This window comes from Mytilus edulis, chromosome 12, assembly GCF_963676685.1.
Source record: "Mytilus edulis chromosome 12, xbMytEdul2.2, whole genome shotgun sequence".
Lineage (NCBI taxonomy): Eukaryota > Metazoa > Mollusca > Bivalvia > Mytilida > Mytilidae > Mytilus > Mytilus edulis.
The window spans coordinates 62,766,909-62,793,022 of NC_092355.1; the positions used below are offsets into that span (position 1 = coordinate 62,766,909).

A 26,114-nucleotide genomic window follows, 5' to 3' on the forward strand; every position below is an offset into this window, starting at 1 on the left:
TATAACGACTTATGGTAGCTCTAAAACATATTAAAGCAGTGGAAGGACTTAGTTTTGTGGAGAAAACATATGGTGTGGAAAACACCTGATATGTTGTATGTTGTGTAAAAGAAGATAACAAAACATGTGTAAAGGTAGTAAGCAAATATGACTGGTACAACATAGTCTATTGATTCATAGACAATAGCTAGAAGTAAATTTATGTTCTGCTTCCCTATAATTATTTGATAATCAAAGGGTCTGTAAACAGATGCTGCAATCACGTTTTTTAGTATTGCGAGTGAGAAAGTTCAAATTCTACATAATAAAACAAAAGCAACGTACGCTAGTGGCTTCATTTAATTCAATTATATAATAAACAATACGTTCTATAAGCAAGGACAGTTTTTCATTCATACTACTTCGAAAATTATGGAACCAAAAAAGGCTACCATTTTCGCCAATTATGTAAATAACTATTTCAACGTCAAACAAGATATATTTATTGAAACAAACCACCTTATCTTCTTTTTATGTTTGAAGTTTTGTGCTTGTTATCAACATGTTTGTTATTCTGAATATCATTCCTAAACTGTGAACGCATGCACTGTGTGTTCCTTCAGTTCTAGTACACGTTGTAGCTCACCTGGCAGAAAAACCAAATTGAATTCATTTTGCATCTGTCATCCGTCTCCTGAATATCATTCCTAAACTGTGAATGCATGAACTTTGTGCTCCTTCAGTTCTAGTACACTAGTAATTTTTGCTCACCTGGTAGAAATACCTATTCAGTTTTTTATTATTATTTCGCGTCTGTCTTCCGTCGTCTGTTAACTTTGCAGTTTTATCCTCTGAAACTACTGGGTCAAATTGAACGATACTTAAAAAAAAATCATCATTTTTGTAATTAATTTGAAAAAAATATGTCCGATGATCTGCCTACTAATCAAGGTGGTCGACAGGGCTAAAAAAAGAAGATGGGGGAAAATGCCGCTTTTGCCTATCATATTGAAAACCGCCATAAATAAAAATATTTTAAGGGGTCACAAGAGTTTAGAATGTTGAGCTGTACCTATTGTCTATTGAGGTCAAAACTGTCAGACGACTTTTTATAGAAGTAATTGCACTTACATGGTGTGTTTTTTTCCTTTCAATGGCAATGTCCATATCTTAAATACATTTTTATTTCCACTACAACACAAATAATTGGAATATATTTAAACTATCTGAGAATCCTTACCAAAAATCTTTTTGAGAACCTCTCGTTTTGTATCAGAGTAATGTTTTAGATTTCCCTAAGCATATCTTGAATATTGCCATTGATATATATGAGATTAGGATATCATTTTGGGATCTTTACTCGCAGTACCTCTAGTTTTACTGGGTTTTTTTTTACTGTTTCTTCTGAAATTGTCTAATGTTGTATAGTAATAATATTGCACATGATTTTAATGTACATAACCCAATAATTAGTAAATTTACAAGTTTTTCCTTTTTAGTTTCCAAGCTTATATTTTTCAAAGGAAGAATAGAATGACCAATACCTTATTTTGTTTAGCATAAAACAGGGTATGCAGAATATTTGTCAATTATCAATACGTTCTGGTTTTTTTCTCAACATGATGGAGTTGTATGTTGTAACTAGAGGCTCTAAAGAGCCTGTGTCGCTCACCTTGGTCTATGTGAATATTAAAAAAAGGATGCAGATGGATTCATGACAAAATTGTGTTTGATGATGGTGATGTGTTTGTACATCTTACTTTACTGAACATTCTTGCTGCTTACAATTATCTCTATCTATAATGAACTTGGCCCAGTAGTTTCAGTGGAAAATGTTAGTTAAAATTTACAAATTTTATGAAAATTGTTAAAAATTGACTATAAACATGATAAAGGACAATAACTCCTTAGGGGTCAATTGACCATTTCCGTCATGTTGACTTATTTGTAAATCTTACTTTGCTTAACATTATTGATGTTTACAGTTAATCTCTATCTATAATAATATTCAAGATAATAACCAAAAACAGCAAAATTTCCGTAAAATTACCAATTCAGGGAGAACAACCCAACAACGGGTTGTCAGATTCATCTTCAGGGCAGATAGATCTTGACCTGATAAACAATTTTACCCCGTGTCAGATTTGTTCTAAGGGCTGCGGTTTCAGATTTATAAGCCAAAATCTACATTTCACCCCTATGTTCTATTTTTAGCCATGGCGGCCATCTTGGTTGGGTTGCCGGGTCACAGGACACAATTTTTAAACTAAATATCCTAATGATGATTGTGGCCAAGTTTGGTTTAATTTGGCCCAGTAGTTTCAGAGGAGAAGATTTTTGTAAAAGATTACTAAGATTTACGAAAAATGATTAAAAATTGACTATAAAGGGCAATAACTCCTAAAGGGATCAACAGACCATTTTGGTCTTGTTGACTTATTTGTAGATCTTACTTTGCTGAACATTTTTGCTGTTTACAGAGTTTATCTCTATCTATAATAATATTCAAGATAATAACCAAAAACAGCAAAATTTCCTTAAAATTACCAATTGAGGGGCAGCAACCTATCAACGGGTTGTCCAATTCATCTCAAATTTCAGGGCAGATAGAAATTGACCTGATAAACACTTTTATCCAATGTCAGATTTGCTCAATGCTTTGGTTTTTGAGTGATAAGCCAACAACTGCATTTTACCCCTATGTTCTATATTTAGCCATGGCGGCCATCTTGGTTGGTTGGCCGGGTTACCGGACATAATTTTTAAACAAGATACCCCAATGATGATTGTGGCCAAGTTTGGTTTAATTTGGCCCAGTAGTTTCAGAGAAGATTTTTGTAAAAGATGACTAAGATTTACGAAAAATGGTTAAAAATTGACTATAAAGGGCAATAACTCCTAAAGGGATCAACATACCATTTTGGTCCTGTTGACTTATTTGTAGATCTTACTTTACTGAACATTTTTGCTGTGTACAGTTTATCTAAGTCTATGATAATATTCAAGATAACCAAAAACCGCAAAATTTCCTTAAAATTACTAATTCAGGGGCAGCAATCTATCAACGGGTTGTCCGATTCATCTCAAAATTTTAGAGCAGATAGATCTTGACCTGATTAACAATTTTACTCCTGTCAGATTTGCTCTTAACGCTTTGGTTTTTGAGTTATAAGCCAAAAACTGCATTTTACCCCTATGTTCTATTTTTAGCCATGGCGGCCATCTTGGTTGGTTGGCCAGATCACCGGACACAATTTTTAAACTAGATACCCTAATAACGATTTTGGCCATGTTTGGTTAAATTTGGCCCAGCAGTTTCAAAGAAGATTTTTGTAAAAGTTAACGACGACGGACGACGACAGACGGCGGACGCCAAGTGATGAGAAAAGCTCACTTGGCCCTTCGGGCCAGGTGAGCTAAAAATTATATTTGTATACTAAGATGTTGGAACCATCTGTTTTGTCTTGGTTTACTGTTTACTGTGTACTTGTTTTTAATTGTCAGTTCATCTCTCTGTATGTCAGTTCTCGCATCACATAACATGAAGTGAAGGATCTCCCAAAATTAACATTGGAATGAATCAAAAATTCATATAAGGAGTCGTTTGTTAGAACATACTCACCCCTTCTCGCCCAATGAAAAGTCAGTTTTACACCCTCTAATTTTCATATAAATCAGATGTGGATACTCAAATTTCCAAAGATCTAAGTAAATGCAACCCATGTCTCTTAAAAAGTGCATTATAATTATAGCGTATTTGACCTCTCTATCCATTACACAACTGTTTAACACCATTAACAAATTAAAAGAAAAAAATAGGCCAAAACTTCACAACTTCAATACTTTTATAAATAATGGAAAACGAGGGTACACCATTGATTTCTAGTTTTCATCAATGCCAGTCTTATCAGACTCTAAACATGAGGCACCGTCTGATAAACAACTATAGGTCACCATATTGCAAATATTGTTTTTTTTCTTCTTATGATCAAATATGATTTTGTGAATTTTTATGGTAAATGAAAAAAAATATTTTTGTGAAAAAAATACGGGTATGGTATTTATTATAAGGAACAGAATAAGGTAACGAAATGAGGTACTGATTTGTCTTGGTCCCGAAATGTCTCCCGCCCTGTCTATCAATCCTGTCTACTAAATATGTCTTCTACGATGCCAAACTGTCTATCAATCATGTCTACTAAATATGTTTCCTACGGTGCCAAACTGTCTATTAAACTTGGAGCTGAATCTTCCGAGGTGGCAAACTTACTGTCCTGTAGGCCTCAGATCACAATTAATTCCCTTTGTTCGTGGTCTAGGAATATAGTTCCCAATTATTATATGGGGTATTTCTTCCCAAGTAATCTGTCTATTGTTTTCTTTGAAATATTTACTATTTGAGTGGTCGTATCAGTTGCATATATATTGAAATATGTAAAACATGTGGAAAAAAATGATTGTTGAAAGTGAAAGTAGTGATTTGGCCAAAATGAAAGTAGTGTAGAAATCAGCCTTCGTCATTTATTCAAGATTCAAATCCTACCATTGGCATGCTAATAGGGCCCTCAAAAGAAAAAGCACTGATGGATTGTACTGGGACAAGCATATTTTATTAGAATAATAATGGTCTATAAGCAGTTAAATTTATTTCATGTTTGTGGCGGTGCAAATTTTTTAATTCAATTTGACTTTAACTAAAAAATGCATTGTAGCCAAGGGGAAGAATAATTGTGTTCTGAGGCCTGTAAAGTTACCTTATCTACAAAGCGCATCATTGATTCGGATTAGTAAGACTGGTTTCCGAGAATAGTATACCTTTTACCTGCTAAAAAAGTACTTGACAAAGAACCAGTTAAAAAGTATCGGCTGCAAGATAAACATGTTGAAGAAAAATGTTTTGCATTTGAATGAACAGAATACAGAAACATGTCAAATCAATATTTGTTTTCTTATTTTTTGTTTATAATTATTTGTTTATCAAAATTGGAATAATTTTTTTTTTAGAATAATTGCACTTGTCCCAACGGACAAGCTTGATACAGCTCTTACTTGTCCGACCTTTTTTCCCTCTGGTACCGGGCAATCGGACAAGCGTTATTGTCGAGGCATGGTTTCATAAACAGAATGACAAGGAAGGGATATCAATGGTTTCAACCTTTGTTGTATTAACAGAATTACATGGAAGGGATATCATTGGTTTCAACCTTTGTTTCATTAACAGAACGACAAGGAAGGGATATCATTGGTTTCAACTTTTGCTTCATTAACAGAACGACAAGGAAGGGATGCCATTGGTTTCAACCTTTGTTTCATTAACAGAACGACAAGGAAGGAATATAATTGATTTCAACCAGTGTTTCATTAACAGAACGACAAGGGATACTAGCAGGGTTTCCCCTGGGTCAATTATTTTTTTCGCCACCTCTTTCGCCAAAGCAATATAATTTTCGCCACTTTATTATTTTTTTCGCCAAGTAACACAAATATATTTTTCTTTTAAAATTTTCCTCTTTTTCTAGCCCCCCCCCCCCCCCCCCCCCCCTTCCCCCTAAATAAGAAGTGGTTTTTACAACAAATCGAAGTATCTTATCACTTGGAATTGATCCCTCGTGTAAGGTGTAATCATTACATTGTAGGGTTACTCTCATGCCAACCTTTTGAATAGATTTCTTCATAACGACAGTTTTCTTTTCTATACCATCGTAAATAAGTAAAACTATATGCTTGAAACACGTGTGTCACTGAAACGACTTTGAAGTACCCACTCAAATAAATGATCTATATGAAAGTTAAATGATAAAGTTTTAAATCAGAGACTTTTCTTGCTTTTGGACATTTTTCGTCATAACAATAATTTTCTTTTCTGGACTATCATTAAAAGTAGAGGAAGCGTAAAAACTTTGCTTCAAACACGTGCGTCGCAAAGTGGTTAATAAGTCCCTTTTATGTCATGTGACAGAAGCCATTTAACCATATCATTTTGTCATATCATACAATCAACACCTTTATTAATTAGTCCTTTGATGTCGATAGCTATGAATGCAATCAGCTGATTATTGATTTTCTGTCAAAATCTTAACGAGTTCAAGGTGAATTCCGAGTATGTTTGATCGGTAAAGTCAGAGAAACCCGAAAAAAGTAAATAAACAAGATGGCTGAAATAAATCGTTCTATATATTTCTTTCGCCAAATTCTTTCGCCAATGACGAATTTTAATCGCCACAATTATTATTTTTTCGCAAATTGCGAAAATGGCGACCGCCAGCGGAAACCCTGGATACTAGACTATTCAAGGAAAATAAAAAAAAATTTAAAACCGTATGTCCCCGACAATGTGCCATTTTACCAAAAGGAGGCATACATGATAAAAGGGGGACAAAAGATAGCATAGGGACAGTCAAACTTATAAATCGAAAATAAACTGACAACGCAATTGCTAGAAATGAAAAAGACAAACAATAGTACACATGACACATCATAGAAAACTAAAGAATAAGCATCACGAACCCCACCAAAAACATGGGGTGATCTCAGGTGCTCCAGAAGGGTAAGCAGATCCTGCTCCACATGTGGCACCTGTCGTGTTGCTCATGTTATAACAAATCTGGTCTATAGTATAATTCTGTACTTTGCTGAACACCTGTGATGATTACAGTTTATCTATATCTATAATTATATTCAAGATAATAACCTAAAACTGCAATATGTCCTGAAAATCATCAATTCAGAGGGCGATAACTTAAAAATCCGATTTGGCTGATCATTTCAGGGCAGATAGAACTTGACCTAATGAAAACTTAAACTTCTTGTCTGGTTTGCTTTAAAGACTTCTGTTTTTGAGATACACGTATAAGCCAATTGAAACACTGCATTTTACCCCTATGTCCTATGTTTAGCCGTTGCGGCCATGTTTTGCCGAATCAGAAAATAAAATACTAGTGTTATTCTACATATTCTAAGGATAATTCAGCTTACATTTGGTTGGAATTAGTTCAGTTGTTTCAGAGAAGATGTTTAAATTAGTTTACACAGGAGAGACGACGACGGACGAACGATGAAGGACGTCAAGTGATGATAAAAGCTCACATTTCCTTTTGAAAGGTGAGATAAAAAGTAGTTAGTTTTATTTGTTACTTTTTGTTTCGGGCACATTTATAGCCGACTACAATGGATATTTTTGGGATTTCAATGAAAGGTAGAGCTTCTTATGATGAGTTATTTCTTTGCTTTCTTTTCAAACTATTTATGCTTGGGATATATGAATTATTTCTTTGCATTATTTTCAAACTATTTATGCTTGGGATATTTGACAAATTAAGCAAAAAAATCCCCTGCGCAAAAACTTCCATGTTTACAGTATATGGTATTGCTTCAGCTCATTGTAGAAGGTCGTACAGTGACCAATAGTCAGGTTCATCCAAGTCATTTGATCTTTGATGGATGTTTGTTTCACTGGCAATCGTACTACATCTTCTGACTTTTATTTTATTCAATGTTTATTCAAAATTATAGAAATATTTGGCCGTGTATAGAGTATAATGCAAGTTGCAATCTAAATCATATATCATTTTTCGAAATATTTGAATCATGACTTAAATGTAGTCATTAGGTAAAAACATAGGTTTAAAAAGATAAAACTATTACTATTATATGCAGTTACAACAATAATTTGAAAAAAACCTGAACAATAGATAGGAATTAAATGATAACTGTAGTGACTAGAAACAAACCTTCTCTATTCACATAAAAACATAACATACAAAACAAAGATACAATTTATTTAACAATATTCATGTTAGACAGAACGCGGCTGGATTAATTCATGATGTTCAATTCTTGTCTTTATTACACATGTTACAGTTTATATTTCCTCAAGTAGCATCTGACCATACTTTGTGATGCCTTTTAAGCTATTGAACATTTCTTTGACATCTTTTGCTGACTCAGTGGTACTTGCTCTGACTTTTTCTTTGGTTTTGCACCGATACCTGTCACGTTTTCTGAACCTCTAAGGGTATTAGGATCCACATTCTCAAAAACGTTCTGTAAAAGTGTTCCTTTTCCAATGTTTGCTAATGCCTGTACAAGTATCCGTATTGTAGGTGTCAGTGTTCTGTCTTCTCTCCAAGTGAACAAGACTTCCCTGTTCTGTTCTATTAGCTGTCGTGGATATTTATACTGAATACATTCCAGTGTTGCAGTTGCGAGCCCCATTTCAGTGCCAAGTTGGAAAAATACCTGACCAATTTTTGGAGCTAAAGCATCTAAAATTTCATCTGTTGGAATACAATCTAGGTATTCTGACGGAATGTCTGAAATGACAGTATAAATTAACACAAATAATTTAATATAGCCTATTTGAAAAATAAGGAAAACCAGTAGTTCAATAAAGACCAACTACTATATATAGCGGCCTTAGAAAACTGTTTGGCTGCCTGGTGCCTGGTTGAAACTTTAACAACATTTGATTAACGGACAGATTTCTAATTCACTTTTGATCAGATTGTTCAGATTTTTCTTTTATTCCTTTCCTTTTGAGTAAGGCAGGGAGATCACCTCTTCTATTTGCTTTTTTCTATTATCTTAATGATATTAAATTGTTTTTACTGAATAACATAAAAGGATTGTGCACCTGTGTCATTTTGGACACTGATGATACTGTCTTAATGGCAGAATATCATATGAGTTTATAAAGACAACTGGACTACTAATATGAATATTGTGAGATATGGAAATTAGAGTAAATGTGTCTCGAAGTTCAACGATTGTTTCTTTTTTTTCTTGCAAAATGCAAAAATGGCGACCGCAGTGCAACCATGTCTGGTAACTTTGACAACTGTTCACCCAAGTCACAATTTATAAAAGTAAACCATTATAGGTCAAGGTACGACCTTCAACACGGAGCCTTGGCTCACAACAAACAGCAAGATAATAAATTACCCCAAGTGTAAAATCATTCAAACGAGAAAACCAACAGTCTAATTTATATAAACTAGAGGCTCTTAAGAGCCTGTGTCGCTCACCTTGGTCTATGTGAATATTCAACAAAGGGCACAGATGGATTCATGACAAAATTGTGTTTTAATGATTGTGATTGTAGATCTTACTTTACTAAACATTCTTGCTGCTTACCAATTATCTCTATCTGTAATGATTGGCCCAGTAGTTTCAGTGAAAAATGTTAGTAAAAATTTACAAATTTTATGAAAATTGTTAATAAACAGCTGCCCCATGAGCGCATGATACGCCCGTCGTCTTGTGTAGAAGTTTTATGTAAAATCATAAATGGTTTCTGAGAAAGTTTTAAGCAATAACCATATATTGGTCTTGAGATACGGCAGGACATGTGAAACCCCTTCTTTTTTTTTTTTACAAAAAACTACATATCACTAAAATAAAATTTTGAATCAAAACCAAAAAGTATACAGATCTTCAGATTAATATAAGAAAGAAGTGTGTAAAGTTTTAAGCAATAATCATAAATTGTTTTAAAGATACGGCGCGACATGTAAAAAAAACCTCCACCTTTTTTACAAAATACTCAATAACTTAAAAATAAAATTTGAATCATCACCAAAAAGTATAACAGATCTTAGGATTAATATAATAAAGAAGTGTGTAAAGTTTTAAGAAATAATCATAAATCGTTTTTGAGATACAGCGGACATGTAATAAAATACCCTCCCCCTTTTTACAAAATACTGAATAACTCAAAAATGAAATTTAGAATCGTTTTAAGCAATAATCAACAAGAGTGCACACGCTGAAATGTCTCGCCTTCTATACTAATCATTAATATTATGCTGATAGTCCTAAGTATAAAGCTAAACTTTACAAGCTAAGCTTTATTACAACTGTCACATAAACTTAACATTAACCAAGATAACTGTTGTGAAAGTACAATTTACACGACGTAACGTTATATTTATTCCCATTGTTGACGTCAACTTCCGCCCAGCAATTGTTTATATGGTTTTGAAGAGTGAAGTTGATATACACCTCGAAGAATAAGAAGATTGATATTTGACTTGATATATATTTTATAAAAGGTAAACAACATACATTCTACCTACTGTATTATTTTACTGATCTCCGCATCAGGTTCTAAATATATACTTTGCCCTATTTATAGATCGGAGTTTCCCCTGTTAAATATAGCGCGATCGGCAATTCAAACACATTAACGTTGGTTGTTCATTTGTTATTATTCATTCGCGTATTCCTGTGTGAATAAACTGTGTTGTATATTTATTGTGTATTATAATAAAGTATTGTATTTTTACATGTTGTTTGCATATAAACGTAACTGCCGTATAAAGTTGTGGTAATTGTTAAATGAGACAAATATACTTGTTGTGAAACCCATGAATGATTTTACCCGCTCGGACCCGTTTGTTCTATAATTAAGTAAGTTCACAACAATAACTAAACAAAGAGCAATGCACCTTGAAAATGAGGTCAAGGTCATATGAACCATGCCAGACAGACATGTACAGCTAACAATGCTTCTATACCACATATATAGTTGACCCATTACTTATAGTTTAAGAAATATAGACCAAAGCACAAAAACGTAACACTGAGCAATGAACCGTGAAAATGAGGTCATGGTCAAATAAAACCTGCGCAATTGACATGAAGATCATAAAATATTTCCATACACCAAATATAGTTGTCGACCTATGGCATATATAGTATTAGATAAAAAGACCAAAACTCAAAAACTTAACTTTGACCACTGAACCATGAAAATGAGGTCAAGGTTACATGGCATCTGCCCGCTAGATATGTACACCTTACAATCATTCAATACAACAAATATAGTAGACCTATTGCATATAGTATGAGAAAAACAGACCAAAACACAAAAATTTAACTATAACCACTGAACCATGAAAATGAGGTCAAGGTCAGATGACACCTGCCAGTTGGACATATACACCTTACAGTCCTTCCATACACCGAATATACTAGCCCTATTGCTTATAGCATCTGAGATATGGACTTGACCACCAAAACTTAACCTTGTTCACTGATCCATGAAATGAGGTCGAGGTCAAGTGAAAACTGTCTGACAGACATGAGGACCTTGCAAGGTACGCACATATCAAATATAGTTATCCTACTTATAATAAGAGAGAATTCAACATTACAAAAAATTTGAACTTTTTTTTTCAAGTGGTCACTGAACCATGAAATTGAGGTCAAGGACATTGGACATTTGACTGACGGTAACTTTGTAACATGAAGCATCTATATACAAAGTATGAAGCATCCAGGTCTTCCACCTTCTAAAGTATAAAGCTTTTAAGAAGTGAGCTAACGCCGCCGCTGCCGGATCACTATTCCTATGTCGAGCTTTCTGCAACAAAAGTTACAGGCTCGACAAAAATCGCTTTTGCGACATGTGAAAAAAACACACCCCTGTTTTAGTTATAAAGTGCCGTAACTCAAAAAGTTTTAATCTTATTTTCACCAAAAAGTATACAGATCATTTGACGAAGTTAAATACGACGAATGACAGAAGACGAATGATGACGGACGCCAAGTGATGAGAAAAGACAAACGAAAAACACTTATGAACCACATATACAAGTCTGGTAATTTTAGAAGGATGCTTCAAATAGGGATTCAAAGTACGGTTTGGTTATGAAAAGTCCTATGTTTGTACTAGTGGATGTGGACTTTACTATGTACTCACGTTTACTTAGGAATATATACGTTCAAACTTCAAAGTTCAAGCCAAATAACATCAATGTTAAATTATTTATCAGGCTTTAGCGTGCAGTGGTGTATCTAGAACTAAGGTGGGGCCCGCTGACGTATACTGACCTGAATCCGGGTCCGTTCGCGCCCATTCACGTTCGCACCCACTCATGTTCACCCCCTTTCACTTTCGCACCCTACATGTTTGCACCCAAAGTCCGTTCGCACCCTACATGTTCGCGCCCAATTTTAATTGGTTTTGTGTTTAATAACTATAGCTTTGTAAGTAAGTTTTGGCAAGTGTATCCTTATATTTGTTGTCATTGTCTCAAAATAAAGTGAGACAGTATTTTTTTTTGTGTTGGATAAATCTTAATCATGTTTTGGATAGTGTATTGTTAAAAAGAATAATAATCCTTTCTAAATAAAGTGGGATTCTGTCAACGTTTTATTTTGTGTTGAATAACTCTTAATCATGTTTTGGTTAGTGTGTTGCTATAACTTTGTTTCATTGACTTGTTTCAAAATAAAGTGAGATTCTGACTACGTTTTGTTTTGTGTGTTGAATAAATTTTATCATTTTTGTGTTATAATAGTGTATTGCTATATTTTATTGTTTCAGATCAAAGGGACCAAGCTGTTAAAAACAATTATATCTTTTGTGTTTTTCATTTAAAATCTTGAATGTTTTACCCATATCAAAGCAATTTATAACAACAATCATTATTTTCCAATTATTCAACTGGAATTTTAATTAAAATTGGGCGTGAACGTGTAGAGTGCGAACGTGCGAGGTGCGAACGTGTAGGGTGCGAAAGTGTATTGGGCGCGAACGAACCTGAAAATTTAATGTACAAAAAAACAAACATGAACATGAACAAGGCAACAGTACCAGTTTAAACATTGTAAATTTATAAAGGTTAACTTAAATATTGTTCGGGTTGGGAGAAGTTATTGAATATTCATTAAAATTGAAATAACAAAATCATAGGAACAATATCCATGATTTTATTTCAAATCATAAAGGTAAGTACCAACACCTCCTTGCCAAAATATATACTGATACTTTTTTTTTTTACAGAAGTCAATTCAAATGGCCAACTCATTTGACAACATGGCCAATTATTTTTTAAAATGGCCCATTGAATTTATTTTTGAGGGGCCCTGGGCCCATAGGGAAGAAAAAACCTTCCAGATCACTGGACAGGGGGGGGGGGGGGGGGCTCCAGTCATGCTTCAGTGATTTCCTATATAATCAACCAAATTTCTCCAACAAAAGGGGGGTGTTTAAACGATCTTCAAGTCAGGAATGGTATAAAACACCTTAAATATTCCTGAATGCTTTCATCTTATAATTCTGTAATTGTCATATATTACACAGATCTGTAGTGTTAATAAATAATGTATACATATATATTTGGAGGATAAATCAGGATAAAAGGGGGCTTTTTTTAACATTATGTTTTAATCGGCCACTTTTGCTATAAATCAAATAACTATAATATGTATCCCTTGTTAACATTGTTTTTAAATTCAGACCGGATCAATATAAAAGCCTTAATAATAATTAGTTTCACTGGCTATCAGACTGGTCCTGTTTAAAATAAATCAAAAATATTCTTCAAACAACACATATCACTAAATACACATGATGGTCTGTGGAACTCAGACCGGAAGTTTAGACCTCATATCATTTGGTTGTATTAATATTGATTTTTTTTGTCGCAAATGTAACGGTCTGATGTAAGAATGGTGTTTTTTTTTCAGTCTTCCATCTTCAAAGAATATATTATTGTGTTTACCATGTTTACCGCAGCTTGAAGCCTGTCTATTAAAATAATATCAGCGGAATGAATTATTGAGAATATTCTATTTCTTGTTTTGTTCTCGGTATTTGATTGTTGACTGCTCGTAAATAATGCTTTGATTTAAAATATCTGTTGCCTAAAGAGAAAATTTAGGCATAGTTTGTTTTATGCCACCAACATAATCTTTTATTATTTATATTTATAATGCCATTAACATAGATATGTAACGATATTTAACATAGATATGTAACGATATAGACAAATCCTATAAATATACAATAGGATAAATAGAGTAGACCACGAATTGTATGCTTATTGTGATTGATGAAGAACGAGCAATAATGCGAGATCAATTATTGTGATTTAAGGCAATTATGCATACAGATGCATATTGCAGATTCCAAATAAGAAAGTTGAAAAGTTCCCAAAATTATGTTTAACAAAATCAACACCAATGAAGTTCTGTTTTGGAATACAAGTTAATATACTTATATAAGTAAACACTTTTTGACAAAAAATAGATCTATTCACATTATATTTTTAAAATAAAGAACACCTTAAAAAAATGTTGCTATCATAACAAAATTGACAGACATTTTGACGGAAAATTCTTATGTTAGCAACACAAAAAATCTTGATATTTTCAGTATTTTCAAGGTTTGGATGTATATCTTTATTTAATATGAAAGGCAAATTGGAATAAAACATTTCTGAACATCTGCACCAATAAAAAAGGAATTGGAATAATTTTTAACCAGATGCTCCGCAGGGCGTAGCTTTATACGACCGCAGAGGTTGAACCCTGAACGGTTGGGGCAAGTATGGACACAACATTCAAGCTGGATTCAGCTCTAAATTTGGATTGTGATTAAATAGTTGACACAGCATAGGTTTCTGACACAGAATGAATGTGTTCTAATGAACTTAAAATTTTTGTTTTCTCTTAGAGCAATTCACTATGCTGTTGAATATTAATCCTCTCAAAAAAATGTTTGAAGAAATTTTCTTTTTTATTTATGAAATTTCAAATGAGAAAAATTGAACCTAATTTTTTTAATCACATCCCCCTTTCCCTTATTCCAAAACTAATCTCAATTAAAATTTCTAATGGAGTTTGCAACAATAACTACTCATTTAAATACATCATAAAATATTAAGATGTAAAAAAACTGCTCGTTATCACTGAATGGTAAAGATTATTTTAATTTATCAGTTGGTAGTAAAAAGTGAATATACATTGTATATTGTATATAACAAAGATTTAAGTTGATTCTGGACAAAGAAAGATAACTCCAATTAAAAAAAATCTTGCTATTGCACAATATTTTGCAATTAGATATTTCTTGCTTACTATTCTGGACAAAGAAAGATAACTCTAATTAAAAAAAATTTTGCTATTTCAAAATATTGTGCAATTAGATATTTCTTGCCATTGCGCAATACTGTGCAATTAAAAAGACTTGCTATTGCACAATACTTAATATAATAATTTTAGATCCTGATTTGGACCAACTTGAAAACTGGGCCCATGATAAAAAATCTAAGTACATTTTTGGATTCAGCATATCAAAGAACCCCAAGATTTCAATTTTTGTTAAAATCAGACTTAGTTTAATTTTGGACCCTTTGGACTTTAGTGTAGACCAATTTGAAAACAGGACCAAAAATGAAGAATCTTCATACACAGTTAGATTTGGTATATCAAAGAACCCCATTTATTCAATTTTTGATGAAATCAAACAAAGTTTAATTTTGGACCCCGATTTGGACCAACTTGAAAACTGGGCCAATAATCAAGAATCTAAGTACATTTTTAGATTCAGCATATCAAAGAACCTAACTGATTCATTTTTTGTGAAAATCAAACTAAGTTTAATTTTGGACCCTTTGGACCTTAATGTAGACCAATTTGAAAACGGGACCAAAAGTTAAGAATCTACATACACAGTCATGAGAGTTAGATTCGGCATATCAAAGAACCCCAATCATTCAATTTTGATGAAATCAAACAAAGTTTAATTTTGGACCCTTTGGGCCCCTTATTCTGTTGGGACCAAAACTCCCAAAATCAATACCAACCTTCCTTTTATGGTCATAAACCTTGTGTTTAAATTTCATAAGATTTCTATTTACTTATACTAACGTTATGGTGCGAAAACCAAGAAAAATGCTTATTTGGGTCCCTTTTTGGCCCCTAATTCCTAAACTGTTGGGACCTAAACTCCCAAAATCAATACCAACCTTCCTTTTGTAGTCATTAACATTGTGTTTAAATTTCATTGATTTCTATTTACTTAAACTAAAATTATTGTGCGAAAACCAAGAATAATGCTTATTTGGGCCCTTTTTTGGCCCCTAATTCCTAAACTGTTGAAACCAAAACTCCCAAAATCAATCCCAACCGTTCTTTTGTGGTCATAAACCTTGTGTCAAAATTTCATAGATTTCTATTCACTTAAACTAAAGTTATAGTGCGAAAACCAAGAAAATGCTTATTTGAGCCCTTTTTGGCCCCTAATTCCTAAAATGTTTGGACCAAAACTCCCTAAATTATTACCAACCTTCCCTTTGTGGTCATAAACCGTGTGTTAAAATTTCATAGATTTCCATTCACTTTTACTAAAGTTAGAGTGCGAAAACTAAAAGTATTCGGACGACGACGACTACGACGACGCAGACGCCAACGTGATAGCAATATACAACGAAAATTTTTTCAAATTTTGCAGTCGTATAAAAAGGATTATCTTGGAGTTGCTAACATAAGATTTGACAGACATGAACAATGCTGCTAACATAAAAATTGACAGAAATTAAGTTGTTGCTAACATAAGAATTGACAGACTTTATTGTTGCTAACATAATACTTGACGGACTTTTTTGTTGCTAACATAACATTTGACAGACTTTTTTGTTGGTAACATAATATTTGACGGACTTTTTTGTTGCTAACGTAAGATTTTACGGACATTATTGTAGCTAACATAAAATTTGACGGACTAAATAGTGTTGCTAACATAAGATGTTGATGGACTTGTTGCTAACATAAGATTGTGCTTAGGGTGCTATAAACAGTTTCGTATAAAAAAACTAGGGGTTATTCCTCGACTAAAAATAACCATGGAGGGAAACCCCAGTTTATTTACTCAATTGGTGAAAAAGTATCATGTTTTTTGTATTTGATTGTAAAAATTAGTTAATTAGCTTTCAATTAAAACAGGTTGAATGATTGAAATAATTTTAAAAATTATATTAACTTTACATGTTTTGAGGGGAGACAACACTGTAAACATCCTGTTTTTTTGGCAGTGAAAATTGAAAACTTATTTGCAGCCACTGTAGCTCTTTTCGGAGCAGGAAACCGTACCCTGAAACAAGATTTTGTTGAAAGGCCAGGTAAAAACCTACAAATTTCATACAGTTTTGATTATGTAAAATGTGCATGGATCATGTGTTCATGGGTGTGCACATGAACTGGTTTCAAGTTTTTTATGTTCAAATTAGACCTTTTCCCCCCCCCCATGTTCATTGGATGGAATATTTTTAATATATTAAAAGTACACATTATTTTTATTTCATTATAAACTAGAGAACATTCTGATTCCAGTGATATCTCGTTTTATACAAGTATCTTTATTAATCAGTCCACAACTAAGGGTCACTTATGCATGGTCCCTTAAAATGTGACGTCGTAGAAAAAAACTGTTGATTGCACCCTTACATAAATAAATTTGACGGACAATATATATTTGAGATTTTTAACCAACATTGGAGATCTTATCCTAGTTGAAAGTCATATAAAGAACTCCTGCAAAATACTGCTTCCTGAAATTGAAAAAGATTTCAACCCAGGACAGATAACTCTAATTTGTAGCACATCCAAATGTTGCTAGTTACATAAAATGACAAGTTTGACAGAAATTATGTTAGCAACAGATTTGATAAAACTATTGATTAAATAATGTAAATTGAAAGATCCAAAATGTGTAAGTTTTATGTACATTATGAAATACAATTTTAACAGGCTTATATAAGTACCTACAATGATGTGGCAAGTTTTTATGAAACAGTTGCTATCATAACATTTATTGACAGACAAGCATCTAATAAGTAAGGTATTTGAAATTGAAAAAACAAGAATGTGTCCACAGTACACGGATGCCCCACTCGCACTATCATTTTCTATGTTTAGTAGACCGTGAAATTGGAATAAATTCTCTAATTTGGCATTAAAATTAGTATGATCTTATCAAAGGGAACATGTATACTAAGTTTCAAGTTGATTGGACTTCTACTTTATCAAAAACTACCTTGACCAAAAACTTTAACCTGAAATTTGCACTATCATTTTCTATGTTCAGTGAACCGTAAAATTAGGGTCAGAACTATAATTTGGCATTTAAATTTGAAAGATCATATCATAGGGCACATGTATACTAAGTTTCAAGTTGATTGGACTTCAACTTCATCAAAAACTACCTTGACCAAAAACTTTAACCTGAAGCGGGACAGACAGACAGACGAACGAACAGACGGACGCACAGACCAGAAAACATAATGCCCCTCTACTATCGTAAAAATATATTACAGATGTTTTTAACAACAGAAAAGCAAAATATTTGAAAACAGGGATGTTTGAATAATCAGACTACACTAATAAAAACCATTATATCAGTGTCAACTTAAAGCCTCGTAAAACATGAACCTTGTGTCAAAAAATAGGAAGTAATTTCCGACAAACATTTCACATTTTTCAACTTGTTTTGATCATTTCTACTTTTAATGGAAACAATCATATCCAATAATTGATTTGCTTGCTTTATATAACATTACTATTCAATAAAACATTCACATATTATCATTCAAATAACAGTTGTATTATTTTTCTTAATTTGTTCTTTTTGACGGAAATTTTCTTTTCTTTTTGGAATCTGCCATATATCAGATATCAGAATACAAGTTACAATTGTTGCAATACCAACCCAGTCGCACTATTCACATTAATAAAAACCTTGCGATAATTTCTGAATTTACAGTATTTACCTATTAGGTTTCCAAAAATATTTACAGCTATTATTAGTTATGTTTAAAACTTCCAACAAGTTACATCAGAATCTATTCAGAAGAATCTACTATATTTGTCATTTACAGATACTAATTACATACCTGTTTCTGCTATTCTGATTCTTCTTACCTGAAAAAATGAAAATTATACACTATATAAAGTTTGTGTGTTTAAAAACAATTTTTTTCTGGATTTACAAAAACTATTATTTTCAAGCAGTCACTGAACCATAAAAATTCATAAGGCCGGGTTCCACGTAACCCCGGTGATCACCTAATATTGCTGCTGGCAGGTTTATAATTTAAAGTTGATTTAACAAAGAGTCCATTTATCATAAGAATTCAGAATTTAAAAAAAATCAAACTTTTCCTTGAGATGCTATATTTGGGTCTTGGAGATTAGCGTCTGTCCAAGTTTCAGAACACATCATGACGGTTTACATCCTTTTTATATGTCATAAAAATGTAATCGCAGACGGTACATTCTAATTGTAAACACAAATAATTAGTCCATCTAATGAGAAAAATAATGGAAATGAAAATATATTTTCAAGACTTTGCATCAAATGTTATCTCTAAATATTATTTTTTTTATAAATTTCTATGAAGGTTTGACAAAGTATTTGAAGTGTAACAAATTTTAACCCCATCCTGTTTCTACTTTTTAACCGAAATAAACTAAGTTCATGTATCATTAAACAAGAGCCTATTAAAGCATAATAGCGTTCACCTGTAATTTCAGTTTAAGGAATTTGACTAGTTGTAGATCCTATTAAAGCATAATAGCGTTCACCTGTAATTTCAGTTTAAGGAATTTGACTAGTTGTAGATCCTATTAAAGCATAATAGCGTTCACCTGTAATTTCAGTTTAAGGAATTTGACTAGTTGTAGATCTTATTAAAGCATAATAGCGTTCACCTGTAATTTCAGTTTAAGGAATTTGACTAGTTGTAGATCCTATTAAAACATAATAGTGTTCACCTGTTATTTCAGTTTAAGGAATTTGACTAGTTGTAGATCCTATTAAAACATAATAGCGTTCACCTGTAATTTCAGTTTAAGGAATTTGACTAGTTGTAGATCTTACTTGTTGAACAAAATTGTTATTTACACTTTCTCTCTTTCTATAAATAGAAACTTTCAAGAGCTTGTGTCGCTCACCTGTTACTGTATTTACTGATGTTGGCCATCTTGGTTGGTAGGCGGGGTCATTAGACAAATTTAAAAAAAATAGATACCCTAGTAATGATTGTGGCCAAGTTTGGTTAAATTTGGCCCATAGTTTTAGATAAGAAGAATTTTGTACAAGCTACAAAAATGACGAAAAGTTGTTCAATATTGATTATAAAGGACAATAACTCCTTAAGGGGTTCTCTGACAATTTTGGTTATGCTGACTTATCCAGAGATCTTACTTTGCTGAATATTATTGCTGTTTACAGTTTATCTCTATCTATAATAGTATTCAAGATAATAACCAAAAACTGCAAAATTGCCTTAAAATCAGAGATGGGTTCGATTACTTTCAATGTAATTGATTAAATTACAATTACTTTGTCATTTGTACGATTAAATTAAATTAATGATTACATCATTTCTGAAAGTGTCTGATTAAATTAATGATTACATTGGCAAAGTAATCATGATTACATCTGATTACAATGAATTTTAAAAACAAAACATTTTGAATGAAGTGAATGAATAAACATTTAATATACTATAGCATTTTTAGAAGGGACTATGTTTCATATATTATAAAATGATAACTTTTAACTTCATCTATTTAATAAAGCACAAAAGTTCACTACATACATGAACATTGTGTCACAGGTTTTAATCCATTACACTTTGTCATCTTTGATCTCTGAATTATTTTCACTTCAATTGAATAAAGATTTAAAAAGAGTTTGCTCTTTGTCTTCTATTCTCTTCCAGACTTATATGTATTTCAAGGTGCAGTTTATGGAAGTTGAAATATGGATGAAATAAAGTTACCAGTAAAAATCTATGTAAAATTTCAATAAAATTGTTTATTCAAATTGTAAACAAAATACAAGTACTAAACATTATTGAATTTTACATGTCCAGTCCAAATACATATAAAATTTTGCTTAGTTTAAACAATATTTTTCCAACTTATAATTTTGTTTGTGCTAATTAGAGAATTTTTTGTCCTACAGCTATACTCAATTGGTAATTGCAATAAAAACAAACTTTAATAGGTTTCCTACCTGTCAATTCAAAGTTGACAAAAATCACAATATTAAGAAAAGATTATAATTCAGTGTTAAAGAGAAGTATTACTAGAATATAACAGTTATTACCAAATAAATATATATGTACATCTTTAAATTGTCAATATACGTACAATACCTTTGACTAAGGCCAAAGACATAATTGTATTTATATATGTCTCTTCTTAGGCTAATGCTGTAACAATTTATTTTTTTACTGAAGTATACAAATTAATATACATACTTTATAAAGTAAACAAAACTATCTTAACATGCTTAATATTTATTAAATAAGAATAACAAAAAGGTTCATTTCTTGACCATAAACACAGTTAAAAAAATGCATTGTAATCAGAATGTAATCTAAAAGTAATCAGGATTACAGGGTGTTTTGAAAAGTAATTGATTAAATTAAATTACATGTAATCAGGATTTTGGCTGATTAATGATTACAATGATTACTTGAAAAATTGTAATCAATTACAGCTGATTAATGATTACAATTACAATTACCCCAAGTCTGCTTAAAATGACCAATTTTAGGGCAGCAACCAAAACAACGGGTTGTAGGATTCATCTGAAAAATTTTGAGGATATAGATCTTATTCTGATGGACATTTAAATCTTAAAAAATTTGCTCTAAATGTTTTAGTTTCAAAGATATGAAGCAAAAACTGCATTTTACCATTATGTTCTAATTTTAGCCATGTCGGCCATTTTGTTTGGTAGGTGGGGTCATCAGGTGCATTTTTTAAACTATATACCACAATTATGATTGTGGCCAAGTTAGTTTAAATTTGGCCCAGTAGTTTCAGAGAAGAAGATTTTTGTACGAGTTACAAAAAATGACGAAAAAGTTGTTAAAATTGACTATAAAAGGCAATAACTCCTTAAGGGGTTTGTCTGACAATTTTTGTCATGTTGACTTATTTGTAGGTCTTATTTTGCTGAACATTATTGCTGTTTACAGTTTATCTCTATCTATAATAGTATTCAAGATAATAACCAAAAACTGCAAAATTTCCTTAAAATTACCAACTCAGGGGCAGCAATCCAACAACAGTTTGTCTGATTCATCTGAAAATTCCAGGGCAGATAGATCTTGACCTGATCAACAATTTTACCCCCATGTCAGATTTGCTCTAAATGCTTTGGTTTTAAAGATATAAGCCAAACTATACATTTTGCCCCTGTGTTCTATTTTTAGCCATGGCGGCCATCTTGGTTTGATGGCCAGGTCATAGGACACATTTTTTAAACTAGATACCCCAAGGATGATTGCGGACAAGTTTGGTTAAATTTGACCCAGTAGTTTCAGAGGAGAAGATTTTTGTAAAAGTTTACGGACGACAGATGCAGGGCGCCAGACGACGGATGCCAAGTGATGAGAAAAGCTCACTTGACCTTTCAGGTCAGGTGAGCTAATAATATTAAAATTACTAAATAACCCAAAACTGTAAAATTTCTTAAAAACTAACTATCTTTGAACAGTAACCTGACAATGAGGTGCCATATTTGCCTAAAGACCCCTGGCAGTTAGATATAATAAAATTGAGAATGGAAATGGGGAATGTGCCAAAGAGACAACAACCCAACCATAGAGCAGACAACAGCAGAAGGTTACCAACAGGTCTTCAATGCAACGAGAAATTCTCGCACCCGGAGGCGTCCTTCAGCTGGCCCCTAAACAGATATATACTGATTCAGTGATAATGAACCCCATACTAAACTCCAAATTGTACACAAGAAACTAAAGTTAACATAATACAAGACTAACAAAGGCCAGAGGCTCCTGACTTGGGACAGGCGCAAAAAAGCGGCAGAGTTAAACATGTTTGTGAAATCTCAACCCTCCCCCTATACCTCTAGCCAATGCCGAAAAGTAGACGCATAACAATACGCACATTAAAATTCAGTTCAAGAGAAGTCCAAGTCTGATGTTAGGAGATGTAACCAAAGAAAATAAACAAAATGACAATAATACATAAATAACATCAGACTACTATAGCAGTTAACTGACATGCCAGCTCCGGACCTCAATTAAACTGATTTACAAATTATGTCTTCATCATATGAATATCAGGCACAATCCTCCATCATAACAAATATGAGAAGAACATAACCCGTGTCATGCCAACAACTGGTTTATTAATAATAAATGTGTTTAGTTCCGATGCAAAGACCCTATAAGTGAATCAATATTAACGCCAAAATATGTTTAACACTTCACCTTTGTCAGTTTAGCAATTCCTACTTAAGTTTTTGAGATGAAAGCCAAAAAATACATTTGACCCCTATGACCTATTTTCAAAAATTGCCGCCATGCTTTTAAATGGATCAAATCCCCAAATAAAATATATAAACTAAATAGCCTAAGAACCATTAATTAAACTGTTGAAGCATTTGGCTAAGTATTTTCAGAAAAAGATAATTTTTAAAAAGAACAAGTGAAACTGCGAGCTACTGCTCACTGATGATACCCCCACCGCAAGTGGATAATATTAATAGTGTAAAAATATGCAAGTGTTCGGTAAACAGGAAGTTGTCAAGTGACGCATCACACGGTATAGCTGACTTATATAAATCCTGAAACCAAATTTCAGAAATCCTTGTATTGTAGTTCCTGAGAAAAATGTGACGAAAATTTTCAACTTGGCTATCAGTGTAAAATCATACAAGTGTTCGGTAAACAGGAAGTTGTCGAGTGATGAATCTGAAAACGCATCACACGGTATAGCTGACTTATATAAATCCTGAAACCAAATTTCAGAAATCCTTGTATTGTAGTTGCTGAGAAAAATGTGACGAAAATTTTCAACTTGGCTATCATGTGTAAAATCATACAAGTGTTCGGTAAACAGGAAGTTGTCAAGTGATGAATCTGAAAACGCATCACACGGTATGGCTAACATATATAAATGTTGATACCAAATTACAGAAAGGGTGGATGTGTAGTTCCTGAGAAAAATGTGACGAAAATTTTCAACTTGGCTATCATGTGTAAAATCATACAAGTGTTCGGTAAACAGGAAGTTGTCAAGTGATGAATCTGAAAACGCATCACACGGTATGGCTAACATATATAAATGTTGATACCAAATTAAAGATGTGTAGTTCCTGAGAAAAATGTGACCAAAGTTTCATGGGACGGACTGACTGACGGACGGACGGACTGATGGACGGACTGACGGACGGACTGACGGACTGACAGACAGAGGTAAAACAGTATACCCCCCTTTTTTAAAGCGGGGGTATAAAAACTTTCACAACTAGTATCTCAATTGTTTTAAAACAATTGAAAGGTCTTTCCTGTAAAATTGATGTTTTCATAATGTAATTTGTACGACCTTTCGTTTGATAACGACAAGCATACCTTCTGAAACTTTTCGCTTTTTACACTTAATGACCTCATCCACCTACATTTTCGAGATCTGAAGTATGATAAATGTAACATAGATTTGATGATCTTTCATTTGATATGCGACAACGCAATGTTCTAGAAAGTTTGATTTTTGCACTTAATAACCCCATCCAACTCATTTTTGGAGGTCAGGAATTTAATATTTCAAATGTATACATCATGACCTTTCATTTGATATACAACAACCTTATCTTAAAAGAAAATTTATTTTTTGCACTCAATGACCCCACCCAACAAATTTTTGGGGGACTTCAATTTAAAATTTGAAATGTACGCTTTATGTTCTTTCATTTGATATGCGACAACCTTACAATCTGAATAATTAAATTTTTGCACTAAATGACCCCACCCTTACCCCTGGGATGAAAAATGGGTTTAAAATTTCATTTTAGAGTAGAGTTTATTGAGACCTTCAATTTGATATATCAAATGACCCCATTTGACAAAGTGCCAAAAATGATGCAATATCAACTTTATAAATAGAAGTTATGAAACGTAAAAAGTCAATGCAAAACATGAAAATTTCAAATTGATTTTTAGGGTGTTTTTTTCACGGAAAGTTTTTTGTAGTTGGTCAAACATATAACAATGTTAACCTCTTCAATTTCTAAAACATTTTAGGTGGTAACCTGTTGTTGATTCAGAAATACATGCCTCAGCTCACAAAATTTCAAACTGCATTACCTCTAAAACGACAATAGATATCTCAAATCTGATAAATGATAAATGATCTGCACTTAAAGGACATCATTGTAGAAAAAAAAAATTGGGACAATTTCAAAGTTCATCAAGGTCACAATGAATCATCAAATATATGATGCAATATCAAACTTGAAAACTGGAAGTCGTAGAGACATTGGACTACTACCATTCAACTCGGACTACTTGATCTGTTAAATGTCACAAGGTCAAGGTCATAGTACTCTTTGAAGGTCAAGGTGAAATTTCATCATGACCTGACATTGACCTCAAATTGAAGGTCTTAAAATACTGTTCATTTTTGCAGTTTATAGTAGGTTGATATCTGTTACCTTTTCAAAGATATACACACAATACTATACTTTTTTTAATTATCTTGATGCAACTTTTGAACAGACGGTCGGACATTATTGAGCGTGTGTATAAAATGTAGAGCTCGTTGAGAGGAACATTTAATACACAGTATGTATGCAGCAAACTCTTATCGTTTTCTTAATATGTAAGCTTGAAATTACAGCATATTTTTTTTTGCACTCAGTGACCTTTGACCTTGAGTGCAAATTAAAGAATATTGGTGCAGGTCCCAAGTCTCTACGACTTCCGGTTCTCGAAATAAAATTTTTCCAAAAATGTATAATTTTTCAAGGGGAATAACTCCTTACCAGGGTAAATAACCTACTAATCGCTTATGTTTATTAACATTGTCATCTGTTCCTGTACATGCTGCCATTTTCAATTCTGTTCTATCTCTAATACTTTTAAAGAAAAATGCAAATAAAAAAATGCTCCAAGGGAAAATAACTCTCAAAGGGGATGATGAAATCCTACCCAGCCTCATCTGGTAATACGTCATAATGAGATCTATCGATGGTCAATATTTGGTCTTGATGACTTCAATAGAAACGGGGGAGCTAGGGCATGTCAAAAAAATGTTGGAAGAAAAAAAAAACATTAGAAAAACAATAAGGTCTTTCCTCACGTAGGGGAAAAACCTTAAAAATGTAAAATGTAAAACGTTTGAAGGGCAACAACTATTGAAAGGGTGAATTGACTATTTTTATCATTGTGACTTATTTGTAGATTTAACTTAGTTGAACATTTATGGCCATTTAGAATTTCACCTACAAAAGGTGGTTCAATTGGTTTAAAATGTCATAGCAGATAGATCTTGACTTGTACATCACTTTAACTCCATACCACTTGGCT

At 32.7% G+C, this 26,114-nt stretch overlaps 2 protein-coding genes across 2 annotated transcripts in view; both read right to left on the reverse strand.

Moving 5' to 3' along the window:
• The window catches only part of LOC139498898 (uncharacterized), a 332,230-nt gene that overhangs the window by 208,043 nt on the left and 98,073 nt on the right, over positions 1 to 26,114 (reverse strand). The gene's annotated exons all lie outside the window — the stretch shown is intronic.
• LOC139497750 (uncharacterized) overlaps positions 7,742 to 26,114 on the reverse strand; it is a 70,246-nt gene continuing 51,873 nt past the window's right edge. Inside the window, exons 14-15 of the mRNA XM_071285987.1 lie at positions 18,657 to 18,684; positions 7,742 to 8,291 (exon numbers count right to left, since the gene is read on the reverse strand). Coding sequence (XP_071142088.1) covers positions 7,885 to 8,291; positions 18,657 to 18,684 — 435 coding nt within the window. The 3' untranslated portion in view covers positions 7,742 to 7,884. The remainder of the gene's footprint in view (positions 8,292 to 18,656; positions 18,685 to 26,114) is intronic.